The sequence below is a fragment of the Canis aureus genome, chromosome X, assembly GCF_053574225.1.
Source record: "Canis aureus isolate CA01 chromosome X, VMU_Caureus_v.1.0, whole genome shotgun sequence".
Taxonomy (NCBI): domain Eukaryota; kingdom Metazoa; phylum Chordata; class Mammalia; order Carnivora; family Canidae; genus Canis; species Canis aureus.
In genome coordinates, this window is record NC_135649.1 from 14,142,308 (window position 1) to 14,164,452 (window position 22,145).

General features: G+C 38.6%; 1 protein-coding gene across 8 annotated transcripts in view; it reads left to right on the plus strand.

The window, feature by feature from the left end:
- The window catches only part of MCF2 (MCF.2 cell line derived transforming sequence), a 100,250-nt gene extending 83,052 nt beyond the window's left edge, over positions 1-17,198 (plus strand). For 4 of the 8 annotated variants that reach the window (XM_077890155.1, XM_077890157.1, XM_077890159.1 and 1 more), the window contains 7 exons: positions 324-402; positions 963-1,029; positions 3,657-3,766; positions 6,552-6,664; positions 9,553-9,665; positions 10,592-10,692; positions 14,261-17,198. In XM_077890155.1, the coding sequence (XP_077746281.1) occupies positions 324-402; positions 963-1,029; positions 3,657-3,766; positions 6,552-6,664; positions 9,553-9,665; positions 10,592-10,692; positions 14,261-14,304 (627 nt within the window). In that variant the 3' untranslated portion in view covers positions 14,305-17,198. Of the gene's footprint in view, positions 1-323; positions 403-962; positions 1,030-3,656; positions 3,767-6,551; positions 6,665-6,828; positions 7,907-9,552; positions 9,666-10,591; positions 11,827-14,260 lie in introns of those variants that run through there. The other 4 variants (XR_013375195.1, XM_077890156.1, XR_013375194.1 and 1 more) reach the window with 4 other exon arrangements.
- Positions 17,199-22,145: the final 4,947 nt, after the last annotated feature.

Sequence of the window (22,145 nt, forward strand, 5' to 3'; positions counted from 1 at the left end):
GGACCCTCCTACAAAGGAAAATGAAGTTAGGTTATGTTCCAGTTTTTCTCTGAGCATTGTTTTTTAAGGGTTCAAAATGGTTTTGACTTTTTTTTTGTTTTTTGTTTTTTGTTTTTTTTTTTTTGGTTTTGACTCTTATGTCATCTCACTGATAGCTACTTAACTTGCTTCTTAGAAGTTTTCAGAAGCAAAATGGTACAGTTTGAATATACTGGTTTAGGATGTGGATCATGCTTGATATATATAGTTGCATTTGTTTCATTAGAAAGGGTTCTTTTTCAAAGGAAACATGTCTCCCCCTCCCCCCTTTCAAACATCCTTAGGCTCCGAACGTAGATGTGAAGATGACATGGTTAAAAGAAATAAGAAGTATTTTGTTGAAGCAACAGGAACTTATGACAGGTAATTTCAGAATAAGTACAGTGACAGATCATTGACTTAGGTTTTGTGATAGTTGGTACAGGGAATGGGGCTGATATTTACTTTAGACTATAACGAAAGGGTTTGTTAAACTAATTAGTAGAAAGTCAATATTCAAGGGGTTGTTTAAACTCTTTTGGAGAATGAACTTTACACTAGAAAGTGAACTCTGGTGCTTGAGAAGCAGTTGCAAAGTACTATAGCAAACGAACTGCGTTAAATTAATTCTGAACCCTTCTCAGGAGTCAACTCTACCAAAGACCTTAAGGCGTCACTGCTTGGTGGTGTTGGAATGATGATGTTTATAGTTATAAACTTGAATTTCTGGATAAAATATTACATACTTCAGTCCTTTTCCATATTTTAAATCCAGACCAGCCTTTCCTCTGGTTACCTCACACGTTTGAAGGTTAATTCTCATGGGAATGTTGTTTATGTGTGTGTGTGTGGGGGGGGCACTTGCATGTGTGAAGGACATTGGTTTCCAAGGAAGAAGTGTGGCTTCTCAATGATGCTTCCATAAGCTTTGTTTTAATCCACAGTTAAAAAACGAAAGCAGCATAATCCCTTAATGGAACAGGATCAGCTTTCTTCTCAGCAGAATGATGAGTAAGTGATTATTCTTGAAGAAATATCACTCCTGCAATCTTCTGGGTTTTGTATGTACAGGAGACAGTGTCATGATCAAGTATTTCAGAGACAGAAACTACCCTCCCTTTTAGCAATTACTCATCAAATTCCTTAAACACATCATCTTCTCAGCTCTATCCTTACACTTGGAGCCTGACAGTCCTCAACAGTTATCCCATTGTTCTCCTTGATGTTAAAAATAATATGAGAGTTTGGGCTAATTTTTAAGCATGATTACAAATGCTTTGTTCTCGGTATATTCTGAGGGGGAGTGATGTGTAGGTGAAAAGTGGCTGCACTCCTGGTTTTCTCTTCAAAATATTTTTGGTCACCTTCAATCTGATTGGAGAAAGAGAGTTGTAAGAATGATGAAGGACTGGCAGGCATTGCTGGCCCACAGCTCCATAGTCCCTAGATGGAGACAGCTGGCTGGCAACTTGGCTTCTCTTTCTATGTATGGATCAGAGAGGAGGTATGGGTCTGGGGAGGGAACTGTGCCTGCATACAACCATGAAGTCTTTGAGGAAGGTAGCAGTCCTAAATGGTAGCACTGCTGCTGGTTTGGAGATGTCTTCATATTTGCCTCTAGGAATCCTAAAAGGCAGAGCTGCCCATAGAAAACGTGCATATATGCAGAAAGAATCCCCACACTGATTCCAAAGCCTTTGCACAGAAATTCACCATACAGTGTCATCTGCATGATACAAGGATCATTGAATGGTTTATTAAAAATAATTAAATATTTTTTTTCTGAGAGGGATGGAGGGAGAGAGGGAAAGGGGAGGGATAGGGTGAAAGAGGGAGAAAGTCTTAAGCTAACTCTGTGGTGAGCGGCATGGGGCTCAATCTCATGACACTAAGGTCGTGACCTGAGCCAGAATCAAGAGTTGGATACTTAACCAACTGAGTCACCCAGGTGACCCGAAAATATTCTTTAAAATTTTTTTTTAAATAAAGGGATGTCTGGCTGGTTCAGTCAGTTAAATGTCTGCCTTTGGCTCAGGTCATGGTCCCAGGGTCCTGGGATCGAGCCCTGAGTAGGGCCCCCTGCTTAGTGGAGAGTCTGCTTCTCCCTCTCTCTCTCCCTCTTCCTCTGCTTGTCCCCTCAGCTCATGCTCGCTTTCTCTCTGAAATAGATAAATATAATCTTTTATAAAATTTAAAATATAATAAAAATACTCTTTTTCTCTTTGTTGCATATTATCTTTTAAAGGTAGCTAAAAACCAAGATCAAAGTGCTGGTTCATCTGGGGCTTTAGGAAAATCATTTAAAAGTCCCAGTGGAAGTCTTTATCTTCCAGAGTCACAATACTCAATCTTTTGTGATAGATTATGGAAAGAAAGTCTTTAGATTTCCTATAGTAATTGACTTTATAGTAGATGAAACAACCCAACAGTATTAATCAAATTAAAATTTCAGTATCATTTATATACACCTTACCTAATACACTGAGGTTAAAAGATCATCTGGCAAGCAGCAGGGATTTTTTAAATATTTTTCTGACTTTCCCTTAAAGAACCTCCTCTGTTCTGTTCAGCCCATATGACAATCAGAGAGGAGGTATGGATATTCTCCTAGTTCAGGGATGGAGATGGGAGACCAACAGAGGCCGTGATGGCCATCGCCAGAACTTTTATGGGAGCTATTGGGAAGGAATAGTTTTTTTTTCCAATATTTTTTTTCCTAATATTTTTTTCCTTTGAAATGAAAAGTTCTATTAAGCCTATGAGCTTAGGTTTACTAGGGCCACTTCTCCTTACACACGTGACTGGGGGAAACAGGGCAGCAGGGAACGGGAACGAACACAGTGGAAAAGCAATGCTGAAATAGATTCCTGATGACGTTGCTTAAGCACCTGGATCTGTATGTATTCAGCATTAGTCCTTAGACTCTGTTGCATGAACCAATAAATTCCTCTTTTTATGGGATTTTTTTGTTTACATTTTTCCAACTGTATGGAATTGCAGTTGACACTTAAAATTCATAGATATTTGTTTTTAAAGATTTTATTTATTTATTCATGAGAGATACACAGAGAGAGAGAGGCAGAGACACAGGCAGAGGAAGAAGCAGGCTTTCTGCAAGCAGCCTGATATGGGACTCGATCCCGGATCCCGGGATCATGTCTTGAGCTGAAGGCAGACGCTCAACCACTGAGCTACCCACGCATCCCCAAATTTGTAGATATTTAAAGAGTAAAACTTGATATGATCCATGTATGCATTGTGAGTTATTAATCCCAACCATCCTTTTGTGTGTGTTGTGTGTGGTGAGAACACTTAAGATCTACCTCTTAGCAAATTTCAAGTATATAATACAGCACACAATAGGAATTTTAAACAATATACCTGCTGTGGGTCCAGAAGGCAGTAATTTTCTCCTTGCATATTAAAAAGAGACCTTGCTGGCTTGGATCCTAGAATTTAAGCTTTTGTTATATCATGAACTATCATTCTACAGACTTAAGGGGGAAATCAGCTCTGTTTGAATGATTCTCAGAGCATGTTCTTAACCCCGGTAATCAGTGGAAAAATGCCATTTTTAATTTTTTGTTATTCTTAAACTGGATAAAAGCTCACTTATTTTTACACATTTACTGTTTCAGGAGGCAGCATGGATCTTTTATGGGTGCCGAAGAAACTGAATCGGAACACAGTGGCACTATGGTGGAGGTCCGGGAGGCAATTGCATCGGTTCAGGCTGAAGCCAATACAGGTATGTGTAACGGTCCTAGGGACGTGAGACTCGTGGCTGTGCACATTGTTTTCTCCCACTGTTAACTTGGAAAATCTATCTGTCTATTACCTTCGTATAAAGAAAACAGAGTTAATCCATTTTTATAAGGCTCTTTTGTTTTCCATATGCAAGATATTATTTTTTTAATTTTATTTTTTATTTTATTTTTATTTTTTTAATAAATTTATTTTTTATTGGTGTTCAATTTGCCAACATACAGAATAACACCCAGTGCTCATCCCGTCAAGTGCCCCCCTCAGTGCCCGACACCCAGTCACCCCATCCCCCCACCCACCTCCCCTTCCACCACCCCTAGTTTGTTTCCCAGAGTTAGGAGTCTCTCATGTTCTGTCTCCCTTTCTGATATTTCCCACTCATTTTTCTCCTTTCCCCTTTATTCCCTTCCACTATTTTTTATATTCCCCAAATGAATGAGACCATATAATGTTTGTCCTTCTCCGATTGACTTACTTCACTCAGCATAATACCCTCCAGTTCCATCCACATCGAAGCAAATGGTGGGTATTTGTCGTTTCTAATGGCTGAGGAATATTCCATTGTATACATAAACCACAGCTTCTTTATCCATTCATCTTTCGATGGACACCGAGGCTCCTTCCACAGTTTGGCTATTGTGGACATTGCTGCTATAGCATCGGGGTGCAGGTGTCCCGGCGTTTCACTGCATCTGTATCTTTGGGGTAAATCCCCAGCAGTGCAATTGCTGGGTCGTAGGGCAGATCTATTTTTAACTCTGAGGAATCTCCACACAGTTTTCCAGAGTGGCTGCACCAGTTCACATTCCCACCAACAGTGCAAGAGGGTTCCCCTTTCTCCACATCCTCTCCAACATTTGTGGTTTCCTGCCTTGTTAATTTTCCCCATTCTCACTGGTGTGAGGTGGTATCTCCTTGTGGTTTTGATTTGTATTTCCCTGATGCATATGCAAGATATTCTGGTGGGTACTGCAGGTGGCTGGTTGTCAAAGCAGTACCTGGGCGAGTAGCATCAGCATCACATGGGAACTTTTAAGGAAGGCAGATTCTCTGTGTCTGCCCCAGACCTTCTGAGTCAGAAACTCGGGGAGGAGGACACCTGGGTGGCTCAGTCAGTTAAGCATCTGCCTTTGGCTCAGGTCATGATGCCAGGATTCTGGGATGGAGCCCTGCAGTGGGCTCACCACTCAGTGGGGAGTCTGCTTCTCCCTCTGCCCCTACCCCCTGCTCATGTGCTCTTTCTCTCAAACGAACAAATGAAAAATCTTAAAACAAAAACAAAAACCTCTGGGAGTGAGACCCAGCCATTTGTGATTTCACATGTTTTCCAAGTGATTCTTTCTGATGCATGCTCAAGTGTGGGAACTCCTTCTACATAGTACAGAGATGAATAAAACACATATGCCATAGCTGTAATGCATAGAGAAGAGTCATTTACAGCTGGAATATTTAGTTTTCTTTTGCAAATTATCTCATTTAAGCTGATTTCAAACAAGTTTTTTAAGTCAGCAAATATATCATGGCCTGTGTGCCTGGAATTGTGCAAAGCTTTGGGCATACAGTGTAATTAAGATACACTCAGCTGCCATCCATATGAAACCAGGAGGGTAGAAGGATAATTCAACAAGCGATTAAAATTAAATATGGTAAGTGTTATAACAGAGAAGTGCGAGGTGCTGTAGAAGCACCTAAACAGCTCTGGATAAACAGCACAGACTTTCCTAGAGAAATGCGTACCAGAAATGCTCAACAGATGCCTGATACTTGATACTTAGATAGGACGGTCCATACTTCTCTACTAGTGGAAGAGAAACAAGTAATGACAATCTTGTTCAGCTGAAATCCACTTCCCTCGGGTCACCTATGCTGTGGCCTCCTGAGCAGTCAGGAGAGAGCCTAGTACCAATGTCTTCATTTGACAGATTAGGAAACCAAGTCAGGGAAAGTTGACATGACTTTTGAAGATAACCCAAATAGTTTAGTGTGGCCAAGATGAGAGTCTGTTAATTTTCTGCTTAGGTTAGACTGCTTAATCTCTATCAATTCAATATATTTTATGAATTAAGCACCTGTTATGCATTAGGCTCTTAGAGGACATACAAAGCATAACACATGGTCTCTGCCTAATAAGAGAGTTAAGACAAGTCAAAAATAATATTATCTGGTAGAGTGTGCTAAGTGCTATTTGAGTAATAAAAATGCCCTTGAAAAAATTTTGGGGAAGGAATTATTTTCTTTAAGAAAGGGTAAATAGGGGCACCTGGGTAGCTCAGTGGTTTAGCGCCGCCTTCAGCTCGGGGCATGATCCCGGGGTCCCAGGATCGAGTCCCGCATGGGGCTCCCTGAGAGGAGCCTGCTTCTCCCTCTGCCTGTGGCTCTGCCTCTCTCTCAATCTGTCTCTCATAAATAAATAAATAAATAAATAAATAAATAAATAAATAAATAAATAAATAAATAAAATCATTTAAAAAAAGAAAGGGTAAATATTCCCTGGAACATTATTTAACTTACTATTTTTAATAATTGTCCCATCAACTCCAACCTGAAACCATCCTAAAAAGTAAAAAGGGTATATGACATTCTGGGCCCTTTCTGAAATATCAGAAATTCTAAACTAGTACAGGCTAGTCAGAGGTTTTATTGTATAAAGATACTGTTCTTGGACCATTGATGGTTCCAGCCTTGATTGTTAACAGTTAGTTTTACTTCTCTCCCTGAGATGGACCAGCACCATTAAGTAACTGCCCTGCTCCATGTTTTTCTTATAGTCTGGGCGCAGATGTCATCACCTGCAGAGATCTCTGAAGACCCCGAGGAATGGCCCAGCAGCTATTTCTATGCTTCTTATGATGACAATGAAGAAGAAGAAAGGCCCCTAATGGTTAGTAATGGCGAGTTCAAATAAGTAAATAAGAACTCTTGGGGCCATATTATGGACACAGTAGGGAGGCACGCGGGGGCAATCTTCTGTCCATACCCTTGAGATCATTAGGTAGATTTCATAGTCAAAAGATTTGAAACCAGTCTTACCGCTTCTCTCTGTAGGTAGAACTGGTTTGAGCTGTCTATACATGGTGCTTCTCCCGAAGTGGAGACAAATGGTCCATCACGCCAAGTCTCTCCACACATCGACCAGTTTGATCTTTAGTTCAACTTCACCACTGTGTTTCCAATCTAAGCATAGGAGTTAAAGTCAGAGAACAAAGGAGAGTCAGATATATTTTAAGAATCAGTTTAGATTCCAGATGGGAAAAGCTAGGGAATAAACTTTACAGGTATGAAACTATTGGATCACGTCTTGAGAATGTATTTTCGTGGGCTTCCAGAACATGTGTTAATGACACCAAATCAGCAGAACAGAGCAAGGGAGCACCCCATACGACTAAAGGGGTTTGCTTTAGAGTAAAAGTAACTTACAGAAGAAATTGTGCGCAGTGTGGTTAGGAGCCCAGTAGGTTCTTAGGGAGTATCTACAATTTTTTGAAGTCGGCAGCTTGGAGGGTGGGAATGCTGCTTTGCAAGGGAATGTTGCTTTGCAAGGGAATGCTCTTTGGTGCCCTTCAGCGGAACAAATTCAGTTTGGCAGCTCTGATGTTGGCGTTAGGGAGTGATGGCATGTAGTATCCATTCTGGAATGCTTCTTTTTAAAAAGTAACAGAATATTCTTTCTCTTAATAATACAGTGACCGTGATATGTATTTGGCAGTGTCTTTAATGAATATTATCTGAGGATGGGAGAGGTAGTTGTTCGGATGTGAGCCAAAAAAAAATCAGAGGAAGCCAGTTTGGGTTTAAATGTTTTCTGCAAGGTCTTAAGTAAGCATTTTCCCAGCTATGGTGTCAGAAAATAATGCAAATATGCAGAACTGATGGCTTTAATCATAGGGGATGGGAATGTAGAAAACCCCATAAACTCTCTCCTCTCACAATCATTCCCTGACTTGTGCTGCTAAAGAAAACATACAGAGGAGCAACACCCGGGTGAGCATCTGCCTTTGGCCCAGGGTGTGATCCTGGAGACCTGGGATCGAGGCCCACATCAGGCTCCCTGCATGGAGCCTGCTTCTCCCCCTGCCTGTATCTCTGCCTCTCTCTCTCTCTCTCTCTCTGTGTCTCTCATGAATAAATAAATAAAGTCTTAAAAAAAAGCAACACAGTGCGTTCTATATACTACCACCCCTACCACCCCCCAGGGTACCCCCAAAACAAAAAAGCAAAACAGGTTGGAATGAGCTGCTCTTTTAGCCTCATTTTTATCAAGTCAAAAACTAAGAAAGAGTGGGTGCTGCCTTCCTTGGAGAGTCCTGTGTCAGAGATGGCTCTCCTAATTTGATGAAGCTGCGAAGTTAAATGGCAAGTAGCTCTTCCCAGCCTGCTCCTCAGCCCATTTCATACAAGTGCTGCTCAAAAGTCCTTTAAGCCCAAGTGATGTGCATATTGTTTTCAGATTAATTCCTTTGCATGTGCACGGAATCGACGTTACGTAATTCTTTCTTTTAAAATATTTTTAGTTATGGTACTCTTTATTTTTTATTACATTTTTAAATTTAAATTCAATTTGCCAACATACAATATAACACCCAGTGCTCATCCCATCACGTGCTCTCCTCAGTGCCCAGCTATGGTACTCTTTTTAAGCTCATGTATTTAATGCGTAAGATACTGTGCTAAAAAACAAACAAACAAAAAAAACTCATCTCAGAATACTTTTGGACTTGGGGCACCTGGCTGGCACAGCTGGTGGAGCATGCGGCTCTTGATCTCAGGGTTGTAAGTTCTAGCCCCATGTTGGGTGTAGAGATCACTTAAAAATAAAATGTTAAGAATCCCGCCCAAGAGGAAGGATACAGAAGTGCTGCAGTGCCTGGGCTGGCCTGGGCTGGCCTCACGTGACTGGTCTTGCAGTCTAGCTGGTGGTCTGGCTGCAGGTGCGACCTGCATGGCATGAAGTGCCCCAAGTCGCATGAGGACCGGTCCAGTCCCCTGTGGAGAGCCCCTCATCCTGGTAAAGGGGGAAGTGGCAAGGGGGCAGCCCCCTCGCAGGTCGGGCAACACATGTTGGTGGGGAACCTGGTGTTAACCATGGGTAGAGGACCTGCTTCTGGGTCAGGGGTTTCGTACCTAGCAGAGCATCTCCCTCGCTGCAGTCTATTCAAAGTCAGCCCTCGACACAAGGATTTGAAGAACATTTTTTAAAATTTAAATTTACTTTTAAAAAGATCAAAAAAACATAAAATCTTTGAAAATATATTTTTGGATTTGAACATTATTATTTCTTCTCTGATTGCATTTCATTGCAAAGCTTTTGTGTTTATTATTTTTACCTGTGCAAAATTTGATACAAATCCCAGAAATCCTTTTGAGGGCATTACTCGGTCTTTGTTTTAGGGCCCTGCCTTTGATATGTGCCTAGATAAATTTTCCATGAGAGCAGTTTACAAATAACAGTATTTAAAAATTATTTTCATACTGGATTTTTTCTGGGTTTATGCGTATAATTCATATAAGTTAGATTAGTCGTGCTCTGTCATTTTTTGTGTAATTCTCTTTTAACAAATAAAAATGAATTCTTCAGGTTAAATAAACACATGTTCTGTTTTTTTCCCCGGTCACAAACTGCTCCGTGTTTGCTTGTTCTCCCCTAAGCTGCTATAGCCACCACTATTACCGTTGAAGTCAAGAGTAAATTCTTCATGTCACAGAGCATGCAGTTATGCAAGTTGTTTTACGATCAAATTTGTAATGTCATTTTTCAAAACAACCTTACAGTCTCCAGGCAAATACAAAGCCCTAGCAGATTGTAGGAAGAGAGGCTCAGAAGACCTCCTGATTAGAAATGGAGATGTCATTCAATTTCTCCATGAAGATGCTGAAGGTCAATGGTAGGTGTGTTCTCAGTGCTTATGCTGACCTCCGCCGGGGGCACGTGGATATCTAATCAAATGTTCTGCTTTACTTGTATCTTTGTTATACAGTCTCAAGAAGCAGAAATATCACATTTCTTATCAATGTTTCATTTTCATTGCTTCAGCTATGCCTATATAGCTCACTGAAAGGGATGTTAACCTTTGGTGAGTGAAAAATGCTTTGAAAGAATGAAATGCTATGGGTCTGCATGCTCTTGTGGTTTACCTTTGGCTCAGACATTTCAGCGAATAGATCTGGCTTTGTAATGGCTACAGATCATACTACATTTGATCATTTAAGTCATTCATTAATTCATCACATTTTTAACGAATGCCTACTATGTGCCAGGAACCATGCTTTGCTACTTTATAACATAGCCACCCTTCTCTTTATCAATTCAAATATTGACATTTTAGTCTTACCATTCTATTCTTGTGCATTTGACTTCATGCAGCACCAATTGCAAAGATGGTTCTGCCAAATATACTACGTAATTATAGAGGACCCAAAGCAGGAAGGAAATATTGTTGGGAAGAGGACTGAATAAAGCTTCCATAAATCTTTTGGAATTTTTATATGAAATAATTCTGAAAAAAAAAAGAAATAATTCTGTCTTCATTGTGTCAATAACTTTAAGTGAAGTGCTACAGTGACCGTGTACTTTGACCCAAAGGGTGAAAGAGTACACATAGGGTGAAAAGTAATGACGGATCATTAAAGTAATAACCATTTTTGCTAGTAACCTAAGTCCTTTGTAGGTTACTCAAAGGACTCAAGAACAATGTCATGAAGGTCATTGAATACATGCGATAGCTTTGTGAAAATTTGAACTGCAATGCAGTGTATTTGTTTTTATAATCTTATATTACCATTGTTGGCTACTAATTCATTTATTATTTAGGTTGGTGAAAAATCTAAACAGAAGAAAAGAAGGTCTGATTCCAGGGAACACTTCGCAGATTTTAATTGGTGACTATAGGTTTCGGAATGCTAAAGTTACAGGTATAATATGAACAGACTGTATACTCTTTGTTTAAAGGCTAAAAATTTTAAAGCTCCACCAAGGATGCAATTGGCATGGGGTAAGAACTTCTCGGCGCTTAGAAATAGAACTGCAAGCCTATTATGTTTGCTAGGATTGAATATTTTCCTTTAATAGTTTTAAATTAATGAAGAAAGATTTTTAAAACATGTTAAACTTTTCCCTACAAGGCTGATAGTTATGGAAGAGAGTGTCAGATATGGTGGTGTCTTGTAAGAGATCCTTCAGAACTGAATACTGATGATAGGCTTTTAAGGTACCAGCCTTAATGTCTCAGAATGCTTTACCAGTGTGTTTTCAGCCAGTTCTAAGAGCACGTTATTTCCTTAGGGTAGCTTTCAGCCATGCATGCGTGTGCACACACACACCACACACACACACACATACACACACACACACCCTTGTCTATGTCCAAGGCTTAATGTATGAAGGTAGTATGAAGCAATGAGTGCTAACCTAATATTCTTTTCTATTAACCCAGCCCTTAATACATAAAATTTCTGTATTTTGAAATAAAGCAGTATTCTTGGACATTTTCCCCATAAGTAATATTGAGCTATCTATAAAAAGGTATCACAAAAAAAAACAAAACCAAAATAGACTTGTGAACAAGATTATTATCATGTGCACATATTTCCTTTGAATTCCTAGTTTTGGACTTGTATTACTTGTATTAAAAGTCTGGGTAATGGTACACTGTGTTGAAATGAATCTAATATACCAAAAGTAACCTTTTTGGTTTTGAATTTCATTTATGACATGAAATGAAATCCACAGGTGACAGGGCTCAATATAAATATCCGGACACATGGAACCCCACAAATAGGGTCAACCCTAAATCTGGACTACCTTTCAAAGTTTTTCTACACTAGTTGTTGAATTATTATTATTATTTATTTTTTAAAAGATTTTATTTATTCATCCATGAGACACAGAGAGAGAGAGAGGCAGAGACACGGGCAGAGGGAAAAGCAGGCTTCGTGCAAGGAGCCCGATGCAGGACTCGAACCCGGGAATCCGGAATCACGCCCCGAGCCAAAGGCAGACGCCCAACCGCTGAGCCACCCAGGTGTCCCGAATTATTATTTTTTAAAGTAAGCATCTGCTCAGTGTGGAGCCTAATGTGGGGCTTGAACTCACAACCCTGAGATCAAGACTTGAGCCACGATCAGAAGTCAGATGCTTTACTGACTGAGCCCACCCAGGAGCCCCAGTTTTGAATTACTTAATTATTGAACTGCTGAATTATTTAGATAATTAGTAATCAGAAGAGTCTGACATGTCTGAACTACTTGACATTTACTTAAAACCTACACCCGACAACTGCAGAATAAACTATTACTTTTAATAGTTTTTTATGAAGCAATTAAAAAAAGCCCAGAACATTCACCAAGGTAGATCATATGCTGTGTCGTTAAAATAAGTCTCAATACATTTCAGAAGATTGCAATTGTATAAAGTCTTAAAAATAAGTATTATAGTAGAAATTGATATTTGGGGGTATCTGATTCACTCAGTAGAGCATGTGACTCTTGATCTCAGGGTCATGAGTTCAAGCCTCACATTGGGTGCAGAACCTACTTAAAAAAAAAGAAATTGTTATCTGTAGATATCAGGCTGTTAAATGACATACCTCCAAAGAACACGTGGGACAAAAAAAGCACAAGATAAATTTGAATTATTTCACTTTGGATGTTTAAATACTTGTATTACATGCTTAAAAATCAGTGTGGTTTACCATATTAACATAGCAGAGGGGGAAATGATGTCATCATTTCAATAGATGCATGAAAACGCTTGATGAAACTCCATACCCCTCCATGATAAAAATTCTCACCAAATGAGGAACGAAGGGAATTTCCTCAATCTGATGATGTATACTCATGAAAACTCACAACTAATATGATACTTAATTGCGAAATATTGGAGGCTCTTGCCCTGAAATTGGGAACAAGCCAGGGATACTCACTGTCACCATTTCTATTATAGCCAGTGCCATTAGCTCAAGATAAAGAGAGAAAACAAAATGAAAAGAAGAGGCAACACTGTCATGCTTAGCAAATCACATATATGTACAAAACCATAAGAAATCTGTACACAAAAAAACCCTACTAGAAGTAATAAGTAAACTGTATAAGGCCATAGTATATAAAATAATTATACAAAATAAAGTGTAATTCTATATCCTGGCCACAAAGAACTGAAAAAAACCCTGTAATTTCAAAAATTAATACCATTTACATTAGTATTACAAACTGTAAAATAAATAGGAATAAATCTAACAGTAGATGTCTAAGGCTTCTGTACTAACAATCACAAATCACTGCTGAGATACATTTAACAGGACCTAAAAAAGGGAGAGAGAGACTATGTTTAAGTATTGGAAATCTCAGTGTTGTTAAGAAATCCATTGTCCCCAAATCGACCTCTAGAGTACATGCAATCTGAGCAGCCCCTTCTGGAAAAAGGAATACAGGTTTATTCTAAAATGTATATGGAAAGGCAAAAAATCCAGAACAGAGGAATCTCAAAAATCTGGAGTACTTACATACCGGATTTCAAGACTTACTATAAGGCTACAGCAATGAATGCAATGTGCTATGGGAGTAAATATGGAAAACTCTAGGGATTTCTAAAATAGATCCACATATACATAATCGATGAATGTTCAATCAAGGTACCAAGTCAGTTGGATGGGGAAAGGAAGGTGGTTTTAACAAATGGTGCTCCAGCAATTGGGTATCCAGATGGAAAAAGAAATGAACCTTCATCCCTACATCTCATTCCATATACAAAAAGTGATTTGAGTTGGATCATAGACCTAAACATAAAACCTAGAGTCAAAACTTCTAAAAGCGCAGGACAATCCCTTCATTACTTTGAGCAGCTAACAATTTCTTTCTTGTATTATATAAGGTTGAAAAAGCACTAACTCTAAATGGAGAGTGTCAGGCAAATAGAAATTTTGCACATGCTGAATTGAGCAATTTACAGCTTTAAAAATTTATAACTTTTTGGGGGCGCCTAGGTGGTGTAGTGGGTTAAGCGTCCGACTCTTGATTTTGGCTCAGGTCATGATCTCAGGGTGGTGAGATCGAGCCTCATGTCAGGCTCCACACTGGGCGTGGAGCCTGCTTGAGATTCTCTCTCTCTCTCCCTCTTCCCCTCCCCGCTTCCCTCTCTAAAAAAAAATTATATCTGCTAGAATAAGATAAAATCTAAGATAGTAACACTATGAATGCTTTCAGAAGTTAAATAGTTGTAACGAATCACATTTTCCCTCAGATTTCACAGATTTCATTTTCTACATTGAAAAGTGAAGTTTGAAAGTAAACATGGCCAGCTTTCTGCTAACTGCTTTATGCTTAGTTAAATGATTAATGACAGAGAAGAAATGTGTGAGTCACTTAAAGTATGTGTTCAAGAAGCTGTTTAAATTAACGTATATAAATGGTTTTTTATGAAGCAATTAAAAAAACCAACAGAGCCATGTGTGTACTAGAAAATAACGGCCTTTCTTGTGCCCAGGTCTCCAAGATTCAAAACTGAAAACACCAAGTGTATTCATCTAACTTCTAGATAATATAGGAAGACTCGGTAGGTTTTCCATAACTTGTACTGTCATGTAAACGTAGAGCCAGATGTCTTCCTGCTTAATTCAGGACAAAGTTAATTACATTATATTTTAGCTAACTGTAATGTGGGGCATGTAGAATTACATATTTGATTAGTTTTAATTGGAAGCGATTCCATTACTGCAACCAGTCACAGTAGATTGTGTATCACTACCCCTTGAAAAGCGCATGTCAAAACAACAACTTAACTCTGCTTTGGGCCTATGCTTATGTTTCAGGCGGAGAAGAACTTACTATATATTTGTTAACATATCCACTTTTGTTGGGAAAAAAACCCACATTATTCTTCTGTAGTCATTTTTATTTTCTCCCACCAGTACTGTGTTTCAAGATCCTTTTTTTTCAGTGCTATTGGGAGGGTAGAAATATAATGTATTAATAGATCATCAGCATCAAAAGCATTTATTACTCTCAGCGTGGCAATGCTACTAGATCAAGGGCTAGGTCCCCTTGGTTCCTGTTCTCTAGAACGTTCTGACTTAAGATCTTTTAAAAGTATACAATCCCTTTATTGCATTTATGACTCAAGTCATTTGACAAATTAATCTTATTGTTAGATTTTTGTTGGATGCTATAATATCAAGTGGTCTTGATTGAGATCTACTCTCATACACTGCATAGAGCAAAATAGGATATTGTGGTTCCCACAAAACTAGAATGGTGCCAATTAGTGGATTAGGAAATTACAGTTGACCCCATATGCAACTGTCAGTAGCATTTAGGTTTAAAAATAGATATCAGACTATCTTATTTGAAAACTGGCAAATACGGTGTAAAAGTCTCTCTGATACTTACGTGCTTACCAAGTTTCCTGTTCTCTATACACACGCAACATAAGTCATATAACATTTATGAAATCCAATTGTAGATGTGAATTGTTTATTTTGCTTCCATGAAATAGATGTCTTTAAGAAATAATTTTGTAACGGAATGATGACTTTCATAGTCAAATAACCAAAAGACGTCACCTTTGAATTTAGGATGAACCTTTTGAATCCCCCCATTAGTGTTAGTGTTAGAAATCCTAGCACCAACAGTTTGGGCCTTAAAAGTCACCTGAGTATTAACATCATTCTTCATTATTTTGTAGATGCTGCTCTGAGTAACACAAGGAAACTAAGTTCCCCTTGAATTAAAGGAGAATGAATAGACTTTTAAAAATAAAATTTCCTTTGGAGGTGTGAACTAGATTATATTTCTTAAAAGTGTTACAGATAAACAGCACAAGAGTCAGGATGATCTATGCTGCCCATGACACTCACAGAATTTCCTCAGGACTGAGGAGGACTTCGTCATTCACAGTTTGTCTCATTCTTTCAAGATCCACCTTCACACCTTCTGTTCCCCTCAGGTGAAAAGTGCAGTGTTAACTTTGTTTCCCGTTTCCCAGTAGGGTTTTTCATGGCATGCATTCAGATTCCAACTCAAAACCAGAAATCAATTATTTTGAACATTTACAGGTAAAAAGCTTTACCTGTGATATTTTTGCATGACTTTTCACTAACAAAACAAAAGAAAAATCCAAAGAGAGAAAAGAGATAATCAGAGATTTTTAAACCCTTTGTTGGTTGATAGTTTCTTCTATTATATACTTCTGTTATCTACGGGACTATAATGTACCAAAGGGATATATGTTCTGAAGGACCTCTTTTGCACTTTGACTGGTATTTAGGGTTTTCAGAGCTGTTTATGGTTCTGGAAAGATCCAAAGCCAAAAATCCTGTAGTTAGGATGTGTTGAAGTTTACATTTTATGCATCGAAATTTAGATACACCTATCACAGCTTTAAGTTAAATATTCATATTTACACAAGAGGTGTTCCTGTAACAAAGCTCTACTTTCCGGTGTCTTGAGTTGCTTTTGCCTTTTCTAGAAAAACCTATTCTGGCAGAGGTGTTTTTAAGTTATATTGTGTCTCTTCCTAGGGTTTTTCTTTGATAATACGTGTATAGATGTCTTTCCTTTAAGTATGTAAAAAGTGTGATCACTTGTTTTAAAGCACAGGACAAGTTGTTGCATGCAGCGTTGAATTTATGCTTGGAGTATTTTATATTATGGACCACTGAAGACAATGGTTTGAAATTGCTGCCTTTTGAATCATGGATTGTGAGTTTTACTGTCAAGTTGGCATATTAGGTGCATGTCTTTTGATTATTGGTTTTAAAATAAACAACACTATATTATACATAAATTTATCTTTTAAATGGGTTTGTGTGTCATGTCAAGATCATAGTTTATGCCAGTGGTATCATTTGATGTAACAGTTTGTATGGCAAACTAATTGTATTTTATCCAATGGTACCTGCAAATTATAACTCTTCTTATGTCCAATTTGCTGAATTTATGATGGTTGATTTATAACTCACTCATGAAAATGTCCATATATTTGATAGTTCACTTAATGCTTCTATGACAACAACAACAACAAAATGGCATTAAAGAACATTTTCTTTTGCGTGCTGATCCTGTGGTTAGAAGACAGAATTAGGAGATAAAATGTTTGATTGATGATGCCCCTCTGCACAAAATGTTTCAATTTTATGATATCAAACTAGAGATTTTAATCCTTTAAGCCAATACTGAGTTCTATGGATTCAAACATACAGTTATAGTCTTTTAATGTCTTAATCACTGTACAATGAATGCTACATTTGTATATGTATTTGTATATGGAACCGCACTGTATTAATTTTATTGGGCTATAAATGTGTGTTACTATAAAACATAGCAGCAATTTCCTTTTATGTCTTCAAAATTTAATTACGTTGTAAATGTACTTACAATGTAAATGTACTTGTGTTAATTCCACATTAAAAATATTCAACCTTAAATTTATTCGTGTGTTTTTTTTCAGCTTAGTATCAATTATACATTGAAACCTCCTTTTCTCTCATTCATTAGTGACACCCTAAAGGCACATAAGTATTTTGAGTTAAATGTTTACCTTCAGGTTCGTCATAATGCCATCATAAATAAAACAATGAGAATGAGCTCAATGATAGCCAAATACAGTGGAACAGAGGAGAAACCGGAAACAGAATCTTACATATATGGAATCTGCTGCGATATTGAATGTAGCATTATGTGTTGGGGAACTGGGGACTGTTTAATAAATGATGCTAGCAAAATTGGAAAAAATTAGATATTTACCTTCAGCCATCCTTCAGGATTCTCTTGAGAGACAGACGGAGATCTAACTAGAACTAAGGTAAAATGTTTTGCTCAAAATTTTCTTCACCCAAATTTGTAGGATAACAGTAAATGAGGTTTCAGGGGTTAAATGGATAGCTATATTTATGAGTGGATATTTCTACACATTGAAAAACAGTCTGCTTCCATATGATGGAGCCCAAGGAAACCTGGAAAGCACCTCTGTATCTGCGGTTGTATTCTGAACCATTGCTTACTTTTGCAAAGGACTCGTTGTTTGGTTGCCAGACTTCATCTCTTACACAGCCTGTGAGGGAGCTAGAATTTGGGGCTTAATATAGAAAAGGAACAAAAATCTATCAAGTCGGTTTGACTCAATCTTCCATTTTTTTTAAAAACAGAATGTTTCAGATGTGTCAATGAGCATCCCATAGCAGAATTAAATATTTCTTTTGTCTTACATTTATTCTGAGTTCTTTTGAGGAAGTGTCATCAGTGAACTAGTTAATAAGTTAATCTATCTCCAAAGAGCTTCTTGAAAATTAAAATATGTATTCCAGTGAAATGTTAATGTTGACATTTCCAAAACTGTGTCCAAATCATGCTAGAGAGTTGTTAGGAAAGCTACCCTGACATCTGGGCTACAGTGTTCTCTTAAGCAGAAAGAACTTCTCTGAGTATATTTTTTGTTAGTGTAAGGGAGTATAAGAAATGCTCCACTTGAAGAGAAATTAGTGACTTTGTTTGGGGCTTAGTCAGAAATCAATCCAGTTTCACTCAATAGACATTCTCTGAATAAAAATGCTTATTATTAATAGGTATTAGAACACAGGAACCTGCTTCCCATGGGGGCTGTGGACTCGAGAGTACTTAATGAATCAAGTCGCAAGCAAGTAATTGTGAAAGCAAGTTATTTTCATTACATTTTAGTACACTTCTGTACATTGATTTGGAATGGTCAGTTTGCAGTTGGTTTCATGCAGCTTGCCCAAGGACAGCAAAATACTTAGGAACAAACCAGCGTTAAAGAGAAAACCTAAATCCTTTATATTGTTCAAAAGAAAACATGCTTTTCTTTTTAGTTCAAAATGTATCTTACATATTAAAGCTCATGACGTATTCAAGTCTTAAGTTCTCCTTGACATTTAGTGAGGGCCTACCTGATATTTGTTGATCACCTCATTTCATATGTACGAATTAGCACATTACATTCTGAGGAGATAGTTTCAGCATATGTCCACCAAATAAGACTATTACATAACTTTTTAAAAAAGATTTTTTATTTTTATTTTTACTTTAAAAAATTTTTTGAAAGATTTTTAATTTATTTATTTTTTTAAATTTATGATAGTCACACAGAGAGAGAGAGAGAGAGAGAGGCAGAGACATAGGCAGAGGGAGAAGCAGGCTCCATGCACCGGGAGCCTGACGTGGGATTCGATCCCGGGTCTCCAGGATCACGCCCTGGGCCAAAGGCAGGCGCTAAACCGCTGCGCCACCCAAGGATCCCAAGATTTTTAATTTATTTATTCATGAGAGACACACAGAGAGGGGCAGAGACACAAGCAGGCTCCATGCAGGGAGCCTGACATGGGATTCGATCCCAGGACTCCAGGATCACGCCCTGGGCTGAAGGCAGATGCCAAACCACTGAGCCACCCGGGTGTCCCGACTATTATGTATATTGAGAGCAGCCAAGGAAGTTGAACTTCAGGAAGATATACTCCTTAAGCTAAATGAAACGTTCCTCAAACCCAACAAAATCAAATATACACCGTCTCAAAGATATATTTCATCTACATATTTGTGAGATAGACTCACTAATGTGATTACTACCAAAATAAGCAAACAAGAACAATAGGCTGGGGAACAAATTAAAATACCACAATGGAGGGAGGGGGGAAGCTGTGTGGCCCAGTTGGTGAAGCGTCTGCTTTGGCTCAGGTCATGATCCTGGGGTTCCAGGATCGAGCCCCATGTCAGGCTCCCTGCTCAGCGAGGATCCTGCTTCTCCCTCCCCCCTCATCCCACTCGTGCTCTCTCTCTCTAGATCTCTCTTTCTATTTCTCTTTCTCAAAAAAAAAATAAATGGAATCTTAAAATACCACAGTGGAGCTGAAGAGAAAGTCAAATATTTGAAGCTTTGAATGTAATAATGCAATAAAATATGTCTGTTTCTTCTAAAAAATGGGGGGGGGGGGCGGGCAGCAAGGGTAGCTCAGCGGTTTGGTGCTGCCTTCAGCCCAGGGCCTGATCCTGGAGACCCTGGGTCGAGTCCCACATTGGGCTCCCTGCATGGGGCCTGCTTCTCCCTCTGCCCATCTCTCTGCTTCTCTCTCTCTCTGCGTCTCTCATGAATAAATAAATAAAATCTTTTAAAGATTTGAAGCTTGAAAAAAACCTTGATGTGCCCAGTATTACTCCAGTTAAGTTTTAATCTCACTTTGATAGTGAATACGCTCTTTCACATGACTATGAGAAATCAAATGAGAACCACAAAAATCTTTTTAACTAAGTAAACTGCAACTCTTTGACCAGAGTGGACATTTTGGAGTCTGTCATTAAAGCTAAAATGAGGGTGCCTGGGTGGCTCAGCGGTTGAACAGATCTGCCTTGGGCCCAAGGCGTGATCCTGGAGTCCCTGGATCAAGTCCCATATTGGGCTCCTTGCATGGAGCCTGCTTGTGTCTCTGCCTCTCTCTATGTGTCTCTCATGAATAAATAAATACAATCTTTAAAAAAGAAAAGAAGCTAAAATGATCTCTTTACTGACCACAGGGGAGGATACAGTACTATACCTATCTATATATTTACAATTAGTTTCAGAATACCCGAATTCAGTGCAAAACAGCCATTTTACATACAAATATTAGTAACTTAAAAATATGCCCATATTTCTGAAAATACCAAGTGTTGGGGAGGAGATGAAGCAAGAAAAATTCTTGTTCCTGGGAGCATACATTGGTGCAGTGCTTTGGCGAACAATTTTTTTTTAATCCAATACATTTTATTGGGTTTCTTTTTTTTATAAATTTATTTTTTATTGGTGTTCAACTTGCCAACATATAGAATAACACCCAGTGCTCATCCCATCAAGTGCCCCCCTCAGTGCCCGTCACCCAGTCACCCCCACCCCCCGCCCACCTCCCCTTCCACCACCCCTAGTTCGTTTCCCAGAGTTAGGAGTCTTCCATGTTCTGTCTCCCTTTCTGATATTTCCCACTCATTTTTTTCTCCTTTCCCCTTTATTCCCTTCCACTATTTTTTATATTCCCCAAATGAATGAGACCATATAATGTTTGTCCTTCTCCGATTGACTTATTTCACTCAGCATAATACCCTCCAGTTCCATCCACGTCGAAGCAAATGGTGGGTATTTGTCGCTTCTAATGGCTGAGTAATATTCCATTGTATACATAGACCACAGCTTCTTTATCCATTCATCTTTCGATGGACACCGAGGCTCCTTCCACAGTTTGGCTTTTGTGGACATTGGTGCTATAAACATTGGGGTGCAGGTGTCCTGCCATTTCACTGCATTTGTATCTTGGGGGTAAATCCCCAGCAGTGCAATTGCTGGGTCATAGGGCAGATCTATTTTTAGCTCTTTGAGGAACCTCCACACAGTTTTCCAGAGTGGCTGCACCAGTGGCGAACAATTTCCTAATACTAAGTGAAGTTGAAATGAATACTGCATAGCTTAGCAGTCCCATTGCTAAACATCTACCCTGAAGAAACCTACACATACATGCTCAAGGACACGTGTGCTGGGATGTTCATAGCAGCATTGTAAAAAATTTGGAGACGACAGGAATGACCACGAACAGAAGAATGGAATATTATGGAATATTCTACAACAAAATACTGTAGAAGTTAAGATGAAAGACCTGGGGAGGGGGTGAAGATCTAGAGCTCTGCTATCAACATCAATGACTCTCACAGGAAACTGACTGTGGGATAGATACAGCATTCATATAAAGTTTTAAAATATGCAAAATGCATACTTTTAATGGATAATTTAAAAGTATATGCTAGATTATGATGAACATCGAATTAAGGATGGTAGTATCTCTGAAAGTAGGGGGAGAGAGTGAGGAGTGGATGGGTGTTCATACTTGGGAGTTCATGATATTAATCTCTATACATTTTTATGTGTCCTAAACATTTTTTTTCCTAAACATTTTATACTGTAGAAAACTATGCTGACTTTAATTCAGTACTGAAAAAGTACAATATAATGTCTTATCCCCTGGTGATTGAAATGTAGTGAAGCCCTGCACCAAAGTTATAGAAATCCATACATCTCTGGGAATATTTTTTCATATTACATACTGGCTGAAAATAACAGTCAAGAACCCTTTTCCACAGTCTTTGTAAATATCTTAACAAATTACTATGAACTAACATGCCAGCCGGAAGCTACCATAGAATAAAACTTGGTCGACCTAATGTGTGAATGTGTTCTATAGGAGAAATATTTGCATTTAAGAAGTGTTTTATTTTGGGGGCACATGGAAGGCTCAGATGGTTAGGCTCAGGTCATGGTCTCTGGATCCGGGGATCAAGCCTGACATCGGGCTCCTGGCTCGGTGGGGACACTGCTTCCCCTCCCTCTTTCTCTCCCTCCG